The 19011-nt window shown below is 44.9% G+C and overlaps 1 protein-coding gene across 2 annotated transcripts in view; it reads right to left on the minus strand.

The window, feature by feature from the left end:
* The window catches only part of prr12b (proline rich 12b), a 39695-nt gene that overhangs the window by 18880 nt on the left and 1804 nt on the right, over positions 1–19011 (minus strand). The window contains exons 2-5 of one of the 2 annotated variants that reach the window (XM_078268713.1): positions 8667–8824; positions 7627–7788; positions 2843–7374; positions 1585–1797 (exon numbers count right to left, since the gene is read on the minus strand). In XM_078268713.1, the coding sequence (XP_078124839.1) occupies positions 1585–1797; positions 2843–7374; positions 7627–7788; positions 8667–8824 (5065 nt within the window). The remainder of the gene's footprint in view (positions 1–1584; positions 1798–2842; positions 7375–7626; positions 7789–8666; positions 8825–19011) is intronic. The other variant, XM_078268714.1, reaches the window with a different exon arrangement.

Below are 19011 nucleotides of genomic sequence, written 5' to 3' on the forward strand. Positions count from 1 at the left end.
CCCTGTGTTGTCTCCCGAGACCGGGCTTTTTTCACAGTGTGTTCAGGGGGCAGGCAGCTAGCATATCAAGGAGAGAGGCCTACGATTTGAGACAAAAATGAAATCGCGCTGAAACCATGCAGGAACGCATAGTGCACCTTTAAGGGTCACTGCCCTGCTTCATTTTTCTTAAATGCGGGTCTAGGTTTTGTTTAGTTCTGAGTCCTTCAGATGTAAACCCCATCCAACATGCTTAAAGGTGAGTCAGCACTCCTCAGTCTCTGGTTAATGTGAAAGCCAATGTGCTGGAATACAGAGCTGGCACAATGAGATGAGAACTATTCAAACACTAACTGGCTGACTAACTAAAATGTACGTATATCAGTTTGACTTGATTTGGAAATGGAAGGTGTCACTTCACAGTCTAAATACTGACTGCAGAAACTATATTTACTAGATACTATATTTTACAGTTGCTGAGGGGCAACTTCATTTCCTTCTAACATGAAAAATAGTTCAAGCTGTCAGGCACAGGTCCTCTGCAGCCCTTCTTCATATTTGCAGCTCCTTCTCCCTCACACCCTGACATCAAGAAGAAAGTGACAAAGCTCATCAAGCAGCCTACATGATACTACATTAGGGATGGGAAGATTCACACTGAGCATCGGTGCAGGGACATAAAAGTGCATGGTGCGAGTGCACTGATTTCAAAAGTGTGCACCGGTACAATTTGGGGTGGACTCGAGATGCATCAAACATCACCGCATCGGAAAAATTCCATTTATATTATTATTAGTGGAGAACCTTTGCCTTTGTTTTTTTAGAAATGTGACAAATTATTTCATATTTAGATTGATTCCTCCTCTTTAAACGTGCTCTCTCATCTTCGCTGATGTGGCCAATACTGGGGAGGTGTGGGTGTCGTCACATTAGAGATTAACGTGGAGCAGGAAGAGCTACACATTCCACCACATTCCTACAAATCATCCCCAGCTTCCCTTTACTTCACTTTTTTTTGCATTTAGGTATTAGTGTGTATGTACTTTTGTTTCCTCTGTCAAGCACTTTGTACACCATTGTTTTGAAAGGTGCTATACAAATAAAGTTATTATATTAAAGTGTGTGTATATATATATTTATATATTATATTTATATATATATATATATATTTATTTATTTATTTTTCTTTGCATTCGTTGTCATTTTCAGGCCTTTTCATGAAGAGTGAGACAAAACATGAAAAATTAAGAATATTCTATATTAAGAATAGAAACGTTGACTGACAAACAGAACAGCAAGTTATACACATTGTTACCTTTTTAGATTCTGTGAAAACAATGTTATACCACAAAACAATAACATCTGTCGTTTGTCCTGTCAAACTGCCAGTCCATCCAAATTTGGTAAAATCTGCATTGAATTCATGTAAGGTACTCACCATCCTTTAAACCATTGGAAATTGTAATACTCGGCATTGAAATGATTACAAATACATTTACACGTTAACAACAAAGACAAGTTTAGCATTTATCAGAGAGAAACTATCAAAGGAGCTTTGCCAGTGCAGCTAATGAGCAGACAGAACAACACTGTAAACTATTTTACCTCTTCAGCTTTCTGCTGATGCTTCATCATCTTGTCTTGAGTCTGGTTCACCTCACTTCTGCTGCAGTCCATGGCAGCGCTGGGTCCAGGACTCAGGCCCAGAGATGGTGCCGACCCCACAGATCCGTCAGACAGAACTGGCTCGGTGCTGGACAGTGAGTCTGTCCTCAACAACGATTCTGATGGCGGCATGCTGGGAACGGGCAGTTTGATCTGACAAGACAGACAGATTGGATGGAAGGCATTCAAAGGGACTTTTAGCATACAGTATACAACATTTGTTACTGTATATCATCATTACTGTAGCTTGGCTCACTTGGATATCTACAAAATAAGCCAGTAATGCAGATTATGTTAAAACCACTCAGGGCTTGGTTTCACAGAAATATTTATAAAAACATATACATACATATATATATATATATATATATATATATTTAAATGTATCGCACACGGTGGTGACAAGCGAGTGCATCAAAAAGTATTGTGGATACACTTCTAAGAATACGTAGCAGAATATATATATATATATATATACACACACACACACACACACACACACACACACACACACACACACACACACACACACACACACACACACACACACACACACACACACGTGGCTGTTCCCTGTTAGTGTCTTTGCATTTACTGCCAGCAATGCAAAATCCTCTTCTCTGCTGCTTGTATCTTCCTGAACTACTAATTGATCGCACCCTCTCTCTCTAATTGCCTGGACATTAGTGAGTCTCTATTTTATATATTCATGGGATCCTTAAACAGTTGCACAGAACTAAAGAGTTACTATTTTTAAACCTTAAAGAGAGCCGCACTACCTTTATGCTATCTATAAGCTAAGAGACATTTTCATTGTCAATTGTCAATCAATTAAACCTGCCGACAACTGCAAAGAAAAACATAGAGATATAGCAATCTGTGGCCTGCAAAAGTTTTTAAAGACAAGCAATAACCATTTGGATATTCTGCTGTTGCTCCGCTTGAATCTGCAAGCATTAAATAAAGCATTAATCTATCCGGGATACCAAATTCATTTTACTTGAGATAGTTATCAACTAGAGAGCTTAAGTCTTATTTGTTGACCCTAATTCCTAGTTAAAAGAGCACATTTGTCTTAACTGTCCCCAGAATTCTCAGAGTGATATATTTGGGTTCAATCTTAATGTCCACAGTAATGAATTAACACTGAAGCTAAGACAGGCAAAACCAACAGATTATCTGCTCTTTTCACTGTTACCTTGATAGGTGTGATTGGATCTTGCTGCAGCTGGGATGGTTGCTGTTGTTGTTGATGATGATGATGCTGTTGATGATGCGGTTGGTGGTGAGGACAGGAAACATGCTGCTGCTGCTGCTGCTGTTGATGATGATGCAGGTGATGCTGTTGTTGCTGTTGGTGTGGTGCTTGGTGGAGGTCTGCCTGCTGTTGGAGATGCTGCTGTTGGCTGAACTGTTGCTGCCGATGCTGCTGCTGCTGCTGCTGCTGCTGCTGCTGATGATATACGAGGTTTTGTGCTTTGTTCATGTCTTGATGCATTTCAACAAACCCTTCCTCCTTCCTGCCTCGTCCTCGACCGCGCCCACGACCCCTTCTACTTTCTCCAGGCACTGATCCCATCAGCCCCCTGCAGTAGGGCGGCTCTGGAAGAGGACGTATACGTGGTCTACCTCGTGGGCGAGGAGGGCCTTCACGTTTTGGTTTAGTTGGTTTCCTGCCTCTTTTCTTAGGGCCATAGTGGGGGAGGATATGTGGAGGGTGTCCAGGGGAAGAGTAGCTGGAGGGGTGGCAGAAGTCCATGTCCCCCATCAGTGGACTGAGCCCACTTACTCCTGCTGCCCCACTAGCCTTTCTACAACTAGAGACCAAGTCAGGGAGTAGGTCAGGAAGGCGTCGACTGGTTAGGCGAATATCAGCTGGAATATCAACTTTATCCTCATCGTCCTCAAATTCGTACTCCTGCGCATAGTTTTTCTTTGTTTGAATTTGTGGCTCACACCGCTGTTTAAGCAAATGATATGAACTGGTCTTCAACAGTTTCTTGGGTCGAGAAGAACAAAATATAGGTGAGGTCAGACCAGTTGTATTTGAACTTCCACCCACTCCTACAGCTCCCATCATCTTGTTGACTGAGCCATCCCCTTGATCTGCTGAACTCAGCCCCATGTTGGGCGTTTGGGATTGGATGAGGCCAAGCTGATCAGTATTCACAGTAGAGGGAAGCTCGTGGGTCTTCGTAGAGTCAAGGTCTAAGTGTAGATTGCCAGTTCCTGTTCCTGCAAGGCTGTGGCAATAATGTCCATAGCCTTGATCACTGTGATGACCAACCATATCATAGCCCTCTCTAGCACCTCCTGTTTTTAAGGCTTCCATACCCTCTTGCCCCTGCCCATGGCCCTGGGTAAGGCTTTCTTGAGCAGCCTGTCCTGCCCCAGAATTCTCCACACAGCTCGACTTGTAATCAGCTGAACAAAACATGTCCTCCATCTCAGGAAAGAAAGTACGGTCTTCATCGTGTAAAAGAGAGTCTGGAAAGCAGATGGATGTTAGAGGTGCAAACCGATGCTGTTGGTGCGGGCCATGATTTTGTCCTACTTTACCCACTGGGCTCACTGTTTGAAACTGGTGCTGTTTGAGCTGGTCTAACTGGGAGTGGGACAGAGTTTCAGGCTCTCTTTGTTGGGGCTGCTGCTGTTGTTGGGGGGTTCCCATATTTGCTGCCATCCGGTGGGAGTGTGGGTGAGCTAATTGAGAGTGTGCCAGTTGATGGTGAGTGTGTGCTTGCTGTTGATGGTGGGCATGGGGGTGGGCATGGACCTGAGGCTGGTTGAGGTGGTGCAGGTGGGAGGGGGTGGACAAGCCTAAATCTGGTTCAGAGAGAAAGTCATGGAGATCTGAGGCTGATTGTTGGGGATGGTGGTGGGGTGTTAGTCTGTGCTGCTGTCTATGTCTGTCCCCACCACCTCCCTCCCCTCCAGTCACACCAACTCCTGTTCTGTCCAGAGCTCCTCCACTACCTCTGCTGTTCGTCCGGGAAAGAGATTGGTCTAGTATGTCTAGCGGAGACACTGAGTTCTGACTGGCTCGGGTTTGATCTCTTGGCTGGACTCCAAGGCTGTAGTGGGTATCTATAACCTGGGTCTGGAGCTGGAGTTGCAACTGCGAGGGCTGGTTCTGTGGGTGGGATTCCACCATGGCAGGCCCTACTCCTCCAGCTGAACCCATCATGGCCTGCTGGCTCAAAGGATGCTGCTGCAGCTGCTGTGGAGGGGCTTGCTGGGGATCTATCTTAGTGCTAGTAGTATGAGAAAGGACAGATTGCAGCATGTGAGTTTGCTGGGGAGGGTCTTGCTGTGAATCCATCAGGGAAAGGGGAACCTGGCTTTGTCGAGCCTGCTGCACATCTGGTGTGTTACACAAGTAGGCATTGTTATTTTCATCTGAAGTCTTCTTCAGCTCCATGTGAGGGTGGCTGTGAGAGTGGGAAAGGGGATGGCTATGCTGAGTATTTTGAGAGTGCTGTGTGTGTCCAGTGTGTTGAGTGTGCCGAGAATGCTGGGAGATTTGGGGATGCTGAGAGTGTTGCTGAGAGGACAAGTGTGAGGTGTGATGGGAGTGCATTGTGTAGGGGTCCTCTCTTCCATAATGGACCACAGAGCCCAAGGAGTCATGCTGTTGTTGATGGGAGTGGGAGAGGGAGTCAGTGACCCCTCCAGCAGTGGACTTTGATATGGTCAACTTTGATTTGGCCTGTTGCTGTTCCTTCCGTGATATTTCCAACTGAGTGTTCAAACCACTTGCTGCATCACCAATTGCTGTTCCAGGACCTGAACTGCTGGTGATGTTATTGGTACGAATAACACTCTGAAGGTGGTAGCGCTCTTCTGAGATCTTGTTAATGTCATAGGTCACCCCCTTGCCTTCCCCATCCCTAGCTTGTGGGAGCGGCTGGGGTAATTGATGAGGAGGTGGGTGATGCTGGGAAGGATGGGGAGTTGAGCTCTGGGAATGTAGTAAGTGGTGGATGAGGAAATCATCGTCATCCTCTTCCTCATCTTGGGAATGCTCAACTCCCAGCATGTTGGTCTCTGTTTTTGGCTTTGGTGGTGTTGTGTGGTAGGACTGGCTCTGCACTTGCCGTGTATCAGGGAAACCTTGTGGTGGGGACATAAAAGCAGGCGAGAGAATGGTGGACAAGTATTTAGTGGCCCCTGAGCCTCCAGGGGACTGTGCAGGGCGAGCAGAGGCAGGAGAGTGCAATCCAGTGCGACCGATAGTAGAATTGATGGAGGGCGAGGGACTAGACTCAGGCAGGTGGTAAGAGCTGCTGCCTTCATTACCAACCCCAGCAGATCCGCTTCCTGATCCTGCAGATCCAACTCCACTGCCAAGTGCAGCAGCTCCTGATACAGGTCCACTTACTGCTGATCCTCCACCACTCCCATACCCTAAAGAAGGACTGCCTGCTCTCCTAAGAGAGGTTGAGCCAAAGCTTGAGTCCCCAAAGACTATCTCTGCAGAAAACGAGCGTCCTCCTGAGCCTGTAGCAGTGAAGGTCTTCCCTCCAGTACCCCCTGCTCCAGAGCTCAGGTCCTGGGCATGAGGTGAGTTAAAGCCTCCATAAGACTGGGTCATGTGTGTAGATGGAGGCTGGTTGGGAGAGTAGGACTGGGCATGTTGCTGGAGAGGGGTCTGGTCTGGTAGGCCTGTGCTGGATTTAGCCAAAGGCGGAGAGCCATAAGTGGAGAGGCATTGTTTAGGTGCTGGCTGTTGAACAAGGTTGGATGACACCACCGGTAGAGAAGGTGGTGCCGGTGCTGACTGAGCTGGGGGCTGCTGGCAAGAGGGAGCAGACAAGGAGCCAGTGCTTGTCTTGGAGCTAGAAGAGGACGAAGAGGAAGTGGAGGAGGCTGATGGTGGAGTGTGTGGAGTACGGGAAGAAGATGATGCTGAGCCTGAAGAGGAGTAGCCGCTGCTGGAGCTAGAACTCTTGGCTCCCTTAGTGCCAGATGAGGAGGGGGCTGAGGAGCTGGAGGATGAGGATGTGTAGGGGGTTTGGATAATAGGTTGATAAGTCTTGGATTCCAACCGTGGTGAGGGCTTGGGGTCAGAGGATGGGCTCTGCTCCCCCAGGGGACTGCAGGACACCCCAGAATGCCGGTGGTGACTGGCTATCTGCTGGTAGCTCGATGACCCCCCACAGCTGACATATTGCTGTGGGGGTAGTGCTGCGGATTGAGCTGGGGACGAGCGCTGGTAATGTTTGATCACACTGTCCTGCCGGGACGCTGCCCTCTCTGGAGGAGGCTGGGGAGGAGGGGGGGGCGTGGGCAGCAGGGCTGCTGTGGAAGAGAACATGGAGGCATTATAGAGCTGGGAGGACTGGTTGTGGAGCTGGGAGGACAATAAGTTGAACTGGGAAGGGGACAGGTGGCAACTGGAGGAGGTGGGAGGGGCTTGAGTCTGAGGAGGGGCTGGGGGCTCCTGGGAGCCCCGGTAGGTGGCACTCTGGGAGGACAGCAAGCGATCAAAGCCCAAGCTGGCCTGGGAGGGTGTTTTGATGTGCAGCAGGGGATCATGGGGGGATAGCAAACTGTTGGAAGTCGGGCTAAATGTAGGCGTGTCCTGCAGGGATAGTGAGGGAGTGAAAGATCGTCCAGAGAAGGAGCCAGGATGCTGGTATGCAGAGAGGGCTGAGGAAGAGGGGAAAGAGCTGGAACCAGGAAGAGCCCCTGAAATAAAGAGATCCGCTGGGGCCGGTGTATGCATTGCTACAGGACACAACATCACATGGACAGTGTTGGCAAATGCAAGGCACTACTCAAATTCAACAAATTAGCAACTTTTTCAGTTTGAGACTACAAACTTTTTGCAAATTAAATGAATGCAAATGATTCCGTAAATTAAATTATGAATTATCTAGAAATAGTAGTAGTATTTAAATAGTAAAAAGAACTAATGTCAAATGAGGATTTTTTTTTCTTTTCCCAAGTGTACCATTACCCTAACAGGCTGACACTCACCAGTCTGCCAAGAGGGAGAGCGAAACTGAGAGAGGAGGGAGGAAGCAGAGGGTGGTGGCTGTGGACCCCGCGACTCCAGAGCTGAAATCAGATTCATGACGGAGGGGTCAGGACCCGAGGGGCTGGCGTGGTGGAGGCTGGCGTCAAATAGCCCCGAGAGGCCTGGCAAAAAAAACCACAACCCTCACTTAATTCATATAAATCATATCATAGATCATACCATCATCATGTAAACAGTTCAATAAAACGTCTTTCTTTCAAACTTTTCTTTCTATTTTTATTGAAATGCTTTTATTGTTGCATAAAACAGAGTCACGATTTCTAAGTAGATCACTGTGTTGCAAAATAAAAACCGAGAACAGAAAACAGAGATTTTACACAGATAAGCAATGCATTAACATCCTGCCTGTCTGCTCTATCCAGACATTAAGATTATTTCCATATCTGGGCAGATGGCTGGTGTCTCTTCTCCTTTGGTGAACCATTTTCATCATGCAACACTGTGATTGGCACAGTTGTTTAAAATATACGAGATAAGTAATCTAAGTGGTTGAGACATTACAGATCTATCACCCTACCCTTTATTTATATTCCACTGTAACCAATTGTTTGGCACATGCCACCACAGCACAGGAGGGGCATCGGGAAACACTTACACTCTGCACATGTGCACTGTGCCATCCGTTTCAGTAACAGTTCCACATCCCTGGTGTTACTTTTCACCATTGTTGTTCTTTCTCCACAGTATTCCATGTCAACTTTGTATGTTCCAACATTTTAATGTTTTCTTCATTTTCCTTGATAATCAAGCAAGTAGACTCATAATACCATTATTATCGCAATCGCAGAATTGTAAATCGCAATATGACTTTCTCTCCAAATGGTGCAGTCCTAGGTCAGGAGTCTACCCCAGGGCTGACATCCACTCTCAGCTACAGGACAGGACCTCAAGACCCTCAAAATCCAAACGGTACCCAACCATACTACAGACTGCACTATACATAGAAAGAAATACAGTATTTCTAGATTTGAGTCCTTACCAAGCGAGCGTCCAGCAGCACCCCAGGCCCCTCCCTGTCTGGAGCTTCCTGGGTGGTGGTTCGTTGCATAGCCCTGGAGGGGATGGGGGGTGCCATAGGTCTGCCGGTGGAGCAGCTCCGAGTCTGGGTGGGACGACCTGGAGCCCCCATACACGAGGCTGAGGAACACATGGTCATTAGGTTGGACTTTTATACAGGCCCTTCTTTACAAGTCTGCTGTCTGAAGCCTGATTTACACAGGACTTAAGGCTGCGTTTCAATAGTGGTTCAACATGGCCTCGTTCACTTCCCCTAACCCTTCCCCTCTGGGAAATCCCCACCGCTATGTTAAAGTGCTCATATTATGCTTTTTGGCTTTTTCCCTTTCCTTTATTGTGTTATATATATATATATATATATATATATATATATATATATAATTTTTTGTGCATGTTATAGGTTTACAAAGTGAAAAAGCCCAAAGTCCACCCCAAAGGGACTTACCATCTCCAACAGAAAACACTGTTCACAAACTGCTCCAAACAGCTCTGTTGATGTATTACCTCAGTAAACATTTTCATAAGGAGTTTATGGTCTCAATCGCTAGTTTTAAGTCTTCTGCAACACAGAATGATGTTCATTTTTTGAATTATGGTCTCGTTGATTTTAAAATCGTCGATAAAGCAGGGGGTGTTTTAGGGCGTGGCTATGATGTGATTGCCAGTGAAAGTGTGTAACGTAACGTGGAGTGTAAGGGCTCCTCCCTCACTCTTCCCTCTCGTCTAAAATCGTCACATCCTCAACCAGGATGGCTGCGCCCGTAACGGCAAACTCAACGACTCATAGCAGATCTCCACAAACCAACGGGTGACGTCACACACGCTCTGCCCATTAATATACAGTCTATGAGCATTATCAAATATTAGGGGTGTAACAGTACACAAAATTCACGGCTCGGTATGAACCTCGGTTTTGGGTCACGGTTCAGTATGTTTTCGGTACAACAGGGAAAATAAATCATTTATTTAAAAAAAAGTATATACATTCAACAGTGACTCATTGGCCATACTGAATGTTACAGTTAAGGCACTCAAATACTGGCATAAAAAAATGAATAAGACTTCTGTCAGTAATGTTCCATTAAAGACTCTGACCTGTTGATAATATAACAGAGTAATAACTGCAATGCTTAGTAGCGCCACAAGGTGGTACCTCCCTCTGTTACTATGGTGATGCACTAGGCTGTGTGTTCATGTTTTAGGGCGCTACTACGTACCCAGCCATTTTTTATATAGTGTCTGAAATATAATTCAAATTTGCAAAATACATTTTAGGCCACTTATTGTTTTCCATAATGCACTGTAACACACCCCCATGCATTGTGAATTTCTGTCACCTAGCAACCAAGAAATAATGTAAATTCATGAACATTGATACAGCTCTCCGTAGATGGGCTTTGACGTAACTGTTGGCACAGAGAAAATGACCTGTGTAGTGTCTGATAATGTTTTCTTATTTTGCCAATGAGCTCACCATGTAGGGGAGGAGGAGAGGAGGGAGGAGGGAAGGAGGGAGGAGGGAAGAGGGAAGGAGGCACAGCCCTGGTGTGCAGTCAGTCAGTCAGTCAGTCAGTGCTGCTGCGGGTTCTCTCCTCGGACCGACACACACCGTAGAGACTTCACTAACGAGTTGGTGCAGTGTTATTGTATCCAGCCAGGTAAAATGTAGAAGGAGATTTCTTTCTATAGGCCTAATTGTATTTTAATGTTATTTTAGAAGTTATCTGTTGTAGTTATGGCTGATACTGGGGCAGGGCCATCACAGGAAAGAAGGAAATTAAACGAACAACAACTAAAAGCTAAAAGGGAGCGAGACAGACAACGAGCGATCCCGAGTCACACTCGGTCGGGCTTTCAACAGATGGAGACAATTACGGGTCATCAGTGTTAAAGGCACACACCGACTTATTGGGACTTCAGCTTATTCACCGTAACCCCCAGAGTTAGACAAGTCGATACATACCCTTCTCATCTTCGTGCGTGTTGTAAGTTGTAAGTTTGACGCCAGTAACCAGTTCCAACTAGCCTACTGCTCCCATGAACAATTTGCCAAATCTTCTCTGCCAGTGCCAAACAGTTTATTCTGCTATTGACTCGTTTGGTGTTTGGTGGATTGGATGATTCTGCCAACGGCAGTTGGAGTGTAGGGTCAAAGTGTGGAGAAGACACGGAGAATGCTATGCTGATTGCTGCACCGATAGAGTGACACCTTTTGGTGGAGGCAGTGTGATGGTGTGGGGTGGCATCTCCCTTACTGGAAAAACAAGGCTTGTCATCATTGGAGGCAATCTCAATGCAGAGAGATATAGAGATGAGATTCTGCAACCAGTGGCCATCCCATATCTCCACAGTCTGGGACCGAACTCTATCCTCCAAGATGACAACGCTCGCCCCCACAGGGCGGGGTTTATCAGAGACTACCTCCAGAATGTGGGAGTGGAGAGGATGGAATGGCCTGCCAGCAGTCCTGACCTCAACCCCATTGAACACTTGTGGGATCAGCTTGGGCGTGCTGTTTGTGCCAGAGTGACCAACACAACCACGTTGGCTGACTTGCGACAAATGCTGGTTGAAGAATGGGAGAATAAGCTGTTTGGCATTGGCAGAGAAGATTTGGCAATTTTTTCATGGGCGCAACCCACATACTCAGCGCTGCTGCTCATCCCACAAATGCATGTTCCTTACAAATGGGGAACCATTTGAAAGGGAACTAAACAGGCTTTCCAACGGTATAAGATTTATTGCTAAAAAGCATTGTTACCACAGAGAAATAATCTACCAAACACAAATTTCCTTACTTTTTGTGCTAAGTTTAGTAATTGTTGACTCTATTACTCCAACTCTGAGTGAACTCCAGGCGAACTCTCTGCTCCTCACCACAGGGCTTCAGGCGCTGCTAGCAAATCACTCCGCCCAAGTAGCAGAAGTAGCAGTGCTTCGCCTTTCTGAGAATATAGTTCCCAGTTTGTATACGGTTAGAAGACAGCTGTGTCTCATGTGACCTTGTTATTTGTACACGCTGTGACTATACAAATCACAACATGTAAACAGGAAAATGTTGGCGTTATTTTGTCACTTATTGGGAGCAGTAGGCTAGATGGAGCCGGTTACCTCCAGGATCTGTGCTAAGCTTAGGCTAGCGCTGGGGGCTTCAGACAGAGTTACGATATGCACGGAGATGAGAAGGGTATGTATGGACTTATCTAACTCTGGGAGGATACGGTGAATAAGACAAAGTCCCAAAAAGTCGGCGTGTTCCTTTAATCATTCCATCATCAGTCCGTGTTTGTGTTGGCCTACTATTATCTTTTCCCTTGTCCTCCTGTACCTGTGTAAAGTGTCCGTGGGTTTCATAAAAATGTGCCTTATTAATGTAAGTTATTACTACGTTGGTTGCTACAACAAACTCCTAACGCTTTGGCTCGTGGCATAGTGACAGTGTTACCCGGTTTATCTCACGATACATCCAAAGTAGACGAAGTTACCTGAAATGCAACAATGCATCTGTAATGTATTCTCTTATTGTAAATGAATGACTTTCTGTCTGAGCAAAACATTCTATATGACCTCCTGTTAATGCTAACTCAGTAATCTACAGTGGGGTAATACAGCACGGTAAAGAAAAGACCTTTATGACAGCAGGTGTGGTAAAAACACTACCGCTTTAGTCCAAAGCGGCCACCAGAATCAACACAAACTGAAAGTTACATATGGCCACTTTAAGGCCGGAAATAACGGATGGTGTCAGGGTGGGAAATTAACTTTTTTGTCCAATTTTACAGCCACTTTTTCCGGAATTCAAATTTATAAAAGAAAGTGCACTAGCATATTTTCAATTGCTTCAATACATTATTTTGTATTATTAATATATATTTTATTAATATAGGCAAATAAAAAGTGATGTGAAAAAAAGCCTGCGAGACCATGGTAAAATTGTGTTTGGTCAGTTTGGTCATATTCTCCAGTAATTGTAGGCCTACATGTTTAATGAACAAAAAAAATATTGACTCATCTCTCAGTAACATAGCATTAAACAGTCCCTCCAGGATTTCACGGCCTTTTTTTGAGATTGTTGCGGCCCAAAATGCCTGATTTTCCCGGAGCTTTTGTGAGTAATTGCGATAAAAGTTGCGATGTCTTTTGTATTTTTGTTGCAATGAAGTTGCGAGAGACAGTGAAAGTTGCTTTTTTGTATAGTTCTTTAAAAATAAAAAGGAAACTTGTTTTGGGGAGAATAAAATTACTCTGGGCTGAGTTTTCCTAGTAACCTTTCCAAAAAGGCTCAGGATGCTGCAAATGTTGGTATAATATGAAAATGGCTTTTGGGTGGGTGTGTGTGGGTGTGGGTGGGTGGGTGTGTGTGGTTGTGGGTGGGTGGGTGTGTGTGGTTGTGGGTGGGTGGGTGTGGGTGGGTGGGGGTGTGTGGGTGTGGGTGGGTGTGTGTGTGTGTGTGTGTGTGTGTGTGTGGAACTGAGCAGCAGAGAGCTGACAGGATTAAAACAGCAGCAGCTTTCAGCGACTGAAAAATCGTTACAGCGTACACTGATGTTTAATACAGTTTGGCAGGACAGTCTGAAATGTTTTGCACGGTCTTTCGCTGTACATTTTGTCAATGCGGCACTTGTTCGAAAAGTAGGCTACATTCTCTTTTTCTTTACTTCGCCCTCAACAGTTTGTACATTCATAGCTAATGCTGACTCCACGGCGGGCCTCTTAACACCGGGGATATGTCGCCACGTTTTTAACCGATAATTTTAGTTTCGTCTGTACCTCAGCTCAGCTACATGGTGTCACGGACTAGCACTGAAAACTAGATATCAGGGTGTGATCCGCCTCGCACGGGGGGGGGGGGGGCTTGTTTAACTATATTGAAAAAAACCGGGAGTCCATTATACTTGTGGGGTCCCAACAGCTTTGTGGGGCCAAAATGGTGGACCCCACAATTTAAAGGGCTGTTTGAGGGTTAAGACTTGGTTTTAGGATTAGGGTTAGAATTAGGTTATGGTTAGGGTGAGGGTAAGTGTTAAAGGGGTGATAGAATGCAAAACCGATTTTACCTTGTCATAGTTGAATAACGACAGTTCGGTGGGTAAATAGGACATACATAGAAGCTCAAAATCCCATTGATACCCCTATCCTCTGCAAATCTCACATTTTGAAACTGCCGCTGAAAACGGGCGAATCTCAACAAAGCTAGAAGCTGACGTAAGCATCCCAACTCCTAGTCTTTGTCACGCCCCAACATTTGCATAGGCTACACCACTGACCTGAGGTCAGCTTAGTCTTCTGAATCTAGCTAGGTCATGCAGATCTCCAGAGGTCCGCTATTGAATTACTAAATTCACTTCTGAGACTTTTTTATGCGAGAAATCAACTATGTAGAGGTCAAATATGGGCCGTTTTACGAAAATTGATGGCTAATTGCAAATGTTGTCCGACTGTGTGTCGCAGTTCAGCAGGAGCTCAGCAGGCTACGTGACAGCGGCCGGTATTGCCTCGCCGCCCGGCGTGTCCTACTTCATAGACTCCGGCTCGCTGTGAGCTAGCTGGACCTCCGTCACGAAGGGAATACCCGCGCAAAGTCACCGGTTCTGGGTTACTGGACTACAAAATGCCGAGGCCCTGATGGAGCTCCAGGGCCTGCAGCTAGCCGCGATTCATAGGATCGAAGGGACAGTAGCAGCTAACGAAATCCCTAATGTTCACAAAAATGCATTAAATTGAAATCGGACACCGTAGTTAGCTTTATAAGACCTTGGGGTAGATGTTATATAAGTGGAGTGACGAAATTCAAACTGTAAATATACTTTAATTATGCCGAAAGTGAAGCTAACTAGCCGCGATCTGTAAACATAGGATTGGAGGGACAGTAGCCGCTAACGAAATCCCTAATGTTCACAAAAATTCATTAAATTCAAATCGGACACCATTGTTAGCTTTATAAGACCTTGGGGTAGATGTTATGTAAGTGGCGTGACGAAATTCAAACTGTAAATATACGAAAGTTATGCCGAAAGTGTAGCAACGATCTTTTCATAGGATTAAATGGGACACATAGCCTAGCTTGCAGCTCTGTAGCTCCGCGGAGCCCCGAGCCCCGGTTGTCCAGTAACCGAGAACCGGTGACTTTAACTGGGTATGGAGGTTGCCGCTTTCTCGTCAGACTGTGTGGAGCTCCTAAAGTCCGACACGTCTTACTAAATTTGCAATTAGCCATAAATTTTCGTAAAACGGCCCATATTTGAGCTTTATATAGTTGATTTCTCACTTAAAAAAGTCTCAGAAGTGAATTTAATAACGAAATAGCCCGACAAAGTATAACTTTGCAGTGTCTGAAATATGAGACCTGCTGTCTCGTCTCCAATGTGTTTCTATGGGGTTTGCTCAAACCAATCAGCGCGTAGCTCATCTAAATATTCATGAGCATACCATATTTGGAAGAAAAGCTCTTGTTCCAAATAGAGCCATATTCACAGGGTAGTTAAGGGCCTAATAAAATAGCATTCGGGCAATTTTCAGCCCAACCAATGTTACATACCCTATTAGGAGACCTTAAGGAACAGTGTAAAATACCCTATATAATCATTCTATCACCCCTTTAAGGTTTAAGGCATTTAGTTGTGATGGTTAAGGTTAGGGTAAGGGACTAGGGAATGCATTATGTCAATGACGGGTCCCCACAAAGATAGTTCCACAAACCTGGGTGTGTGTGTGTGTGTGTGTGTGTGTGTGTGTGTGTGTGTGTGTGTGTGTGTGTGTGTGTGTGTGTGTGTGTGTGTGCAAAAGTCTGCTGTCCTGCTGCGCTCACTCTCTACTTCTTTTACAAAGAAAAATCTTCTCATGTTTTTCTGCCACAAACCGTTGCCTCGTTGCATATAATCCTGTCATGGGCTGTGCACTGGATCACGGCTGTGCTCCTGTATCGGGCGGTGGAACAGCGGCACAGTAGTCTACTCCAGCGATTGGTACCAAAAATTACTAACAAATGGCTTTCCACCAGGTTACTTATCTATTCACAGCAGGAGGAGAAAGAGCCAGAGGAGGACCCGACCCTTTGGGAAGAGTCGTGTACGCAACAAAAGGAACTTCTGATACCACAGAAGACCTATGAAGAACTATGTGTGCAATAGTTGTAATTATGCTGCTCTTATCCTGTTTTTAACTCTCTTGTGTATGCATTTGCATTGTATTTATTTATTATAGGGAACTGTGTTGTGTATGGAAATGTGTGTTTATGTGTGAGCTGCTGGATACTCGAATAAAGTTTCTTCTTTCTATCTACAGTATCTACCTCCGGTCCTTCCAGGGGACCAAGTCTACATCAAATGCTCCTGTACGGGGGGGCCCTGGGTCCTTGAGGGTCGGCAGAAAATGTCTGGGCTATTGTTTGACCGCAAAAGGCCTGGTCATTAACATATACAGCAGAGCTGGGCATGATCTATAGCCCAGCCTCCAAAAACACTGGAGGAAGCAGCTAGCATGTATAGCGAGGTATAGATACTCTATAAAGCCTCATCTCCTGGAAGGAGAAACTGCACCTAAGACATTAAAACACATGACAGATTTAGGTCATATAGTCAGGGTTCGAAATAAGTAATGGCCCCAGTATGTCGGCCAAGTTGATTGGCCCGTTCGGGCCAGTGACACTGTTTGTGCCAACAACAGTCATGAGTCAGTTCCTTGTGATTGGATGCCACAGTATAGGTGCAACACTATCTAACGTTAGCTTAGAAATGGAGGCCGCTTACGTCAACAAATGACGGCCGGCTCCTAGCACATAGAGTCCACACAAGCTGTGGACCTTTAGTCGCGGCTGCAGCGACTCAAACCCAGCCAGCACACGACCAGAGCTGCTGTCCGCCGGACTAAACCATTTTGTAAACATTTAGCCATCTAACTATAAATCGGGGAATCTCTGTATGTGTGCGTGTGTCTGTGCGTGCATGTGTGTGCGTGCGTGCGTGTGTCTGTCTTTGAAATACCTCATGAAGCGTTCATCCAATCTACTTCACCCTTGGTTTCCTGGTTACCCTATGGACTTGTGGTTTGGAATTTGGAGTAGGCCTGTTCGTTATTCAATTTGTTTATCGTTATAAAATCGCGATCTCGATTCACCCTGTTCACGATTCAATTTTTAAATAACTTTGATTTTTATTTTTTTTATTTTCATTTATTTTTTTACGACTTCGATTCTCATTTAATTTTACGAGCCGACTGCATCACAAACGCTACTACTTTCTTCTGTGAGTTTTAAACATAGACTGTATAAAAAAGGTTTTAAAGTGCTCTCCCTTCTCTTCATTGAAGCCTCTGTGTTTACAGGCTGGTGGTGATGCTCAACGTGCTATAGGTGCCAAAATAAATCTATGTTTGGTACTGCCAATTAGTTTTGTTTTGTCATGGTTCATGTGTGCACTAAACATTACACTTTGCGAGAAAAAGATCGTGGCAGAGAATCGTGATATCAATTCTAAGCTAAAAAATCGTGATTCATATTTTTCCCCGAATCGTGCAGGCCTAATTTGGAGCAGTTTGGACAGTGTTGGATATTGGATATTAATAAACTGTAAAAAAAGTTAAACGGCCGAACAATAACGGTGGAGGAAAAAATGTTGAGAACAAAAAGCCCTGCCATAACGCTGGCTCTTCCGTGTCTACTCTCCACAATAAAAGCCCAACTTAAACTCACTCAGAGCATTTCGTTAAGAGGAAACTCAATAAAAAGGCATTTTTGCCTCCACTGGATATCAAACAAAAGCCAGACACTATATAGTATTATGTTGCTGTGAGCTGTAAATTCACCACTTCTAGAAAGAAGACAGAACATGAGGTCATCTCAGAGCTGACGGGCAAAGAAAGTAGTCTTCCTCCTTCTCACTCAGCCTCACCCTGGGTTTCGGTTGTTTAAGCGTTCTGCTAACTTACAGTATAACACTAATAACATTACCGTTGGCAAATTACCCCTGCGAATCACATTTTAATTGTGATATTTGGCGAGGAAAAGTCTGAATCTGCAACGTTCTCTGTCAGGTAAATGTAGAACTACAATGTTTTCCTCTGAAGTACAAGTACACAGTAAGTCAGTAGTATACAGCCGGGTTGCATATTAAGTGATTTGGAGTCATTCAGTAAGTGATTCCAGGTACAATTTGGTTCTGGAGAATGCAGCGATACAGGAGGACAAGCAGTCGGACCGTTCTGAACAGGCACGATTTGAACGGACACTGTCAGTGTAGTCTCGTTTATTGTAGTGGGTATACTGTAATAATCCGTGTCTTGAGACTGAGATATCGAAAATCATATAAAAAAACAGACAAATGTAATTATTGCTCAAACGAGGAAGACTAAAAAGGGTATGAAAAAATTGCTGCAACTAGGTAGCCCAGCTTTAGGTTACTGTCAAACGTGTAATTTGTGCCCATGCCTAGAAACTGACTTTATTCATGGACAAACCTACCCTGAACATTTTTACTTAAACTTTACTGCTAATTTCCTGTCCGCTCCAATAGCCAACACCTGTCTGCTCCGAGCGCCTCCACCGTCAGTCTCTCTCGCTCGGCCACACACTAGGTAGTGCACTCAGCGAGGTGGGGGGGCGATGAAAGATGAGGAAAGTCTCTCTGCACGTTCTGCAGTGTTAGTTTAGTTTGCTGTCACGTTACTCGACCCTGTATTTGCGAAAACAAACAGTAAAAGTTCTGTCACATAACTACAGTATGTTGTTACATGTTATTGTGCATTTTAAGTGGGTTTACGGAAATCCTGGAGCTTTCTTATTGGGCTGCGTGTCACGTATAGGCCTACTACACCACTGGGCACTGCACTAGTACTGAGATACACAGAGAGAGTTGTGTGGAGCTGATAGGCTTAATTAGCTTGGTGTCAACTCATTTGCCAATGGCTTGAATGGAACGGGCGTTCATTAATATTAAAAAAAAGTTGAGCACTATAGCTTTAAACCAAAATAGGCCTACACAACATGGATTGATGACAGTCATGGACATTGGGAATTTACAAAGAGTGAGTGAAGGCAGCACTGTCATGGCCTTGACCCTGAAAGCCTCACTCTGGCCTTTCACCTCAATTAAAACAAGCATTACTGTAAAATAACTGGGAATTATTAGAGTGCAAATCCAACTAAACTGCCTGAACTCATATTTGTAGATGCAGAATAGCTTTTTGTTTGTTGTTTGATGAATCATTACAATGTATATTTTTGGATATCTGCAGTAAATATCCAGTCTAGTTATTACATGTTAAAAGGGCTTTCCATAGCTCACAGCCGACACGGGCATGATTTCGAACGT

This window comes from Sander vitreus, chromosome 15 (assembly GCF_031162955.1).
Source record: "Sander vitreus isolate 19-12246 chromosome 15, sanVit1, whole genome shotgun sequence".
Classification (NCBI taxonomy): Eukaryota; Metazoa; Chordata; class Actinopteri; order Perciformes; family Percidae; genus Sander; species Sander vitreus.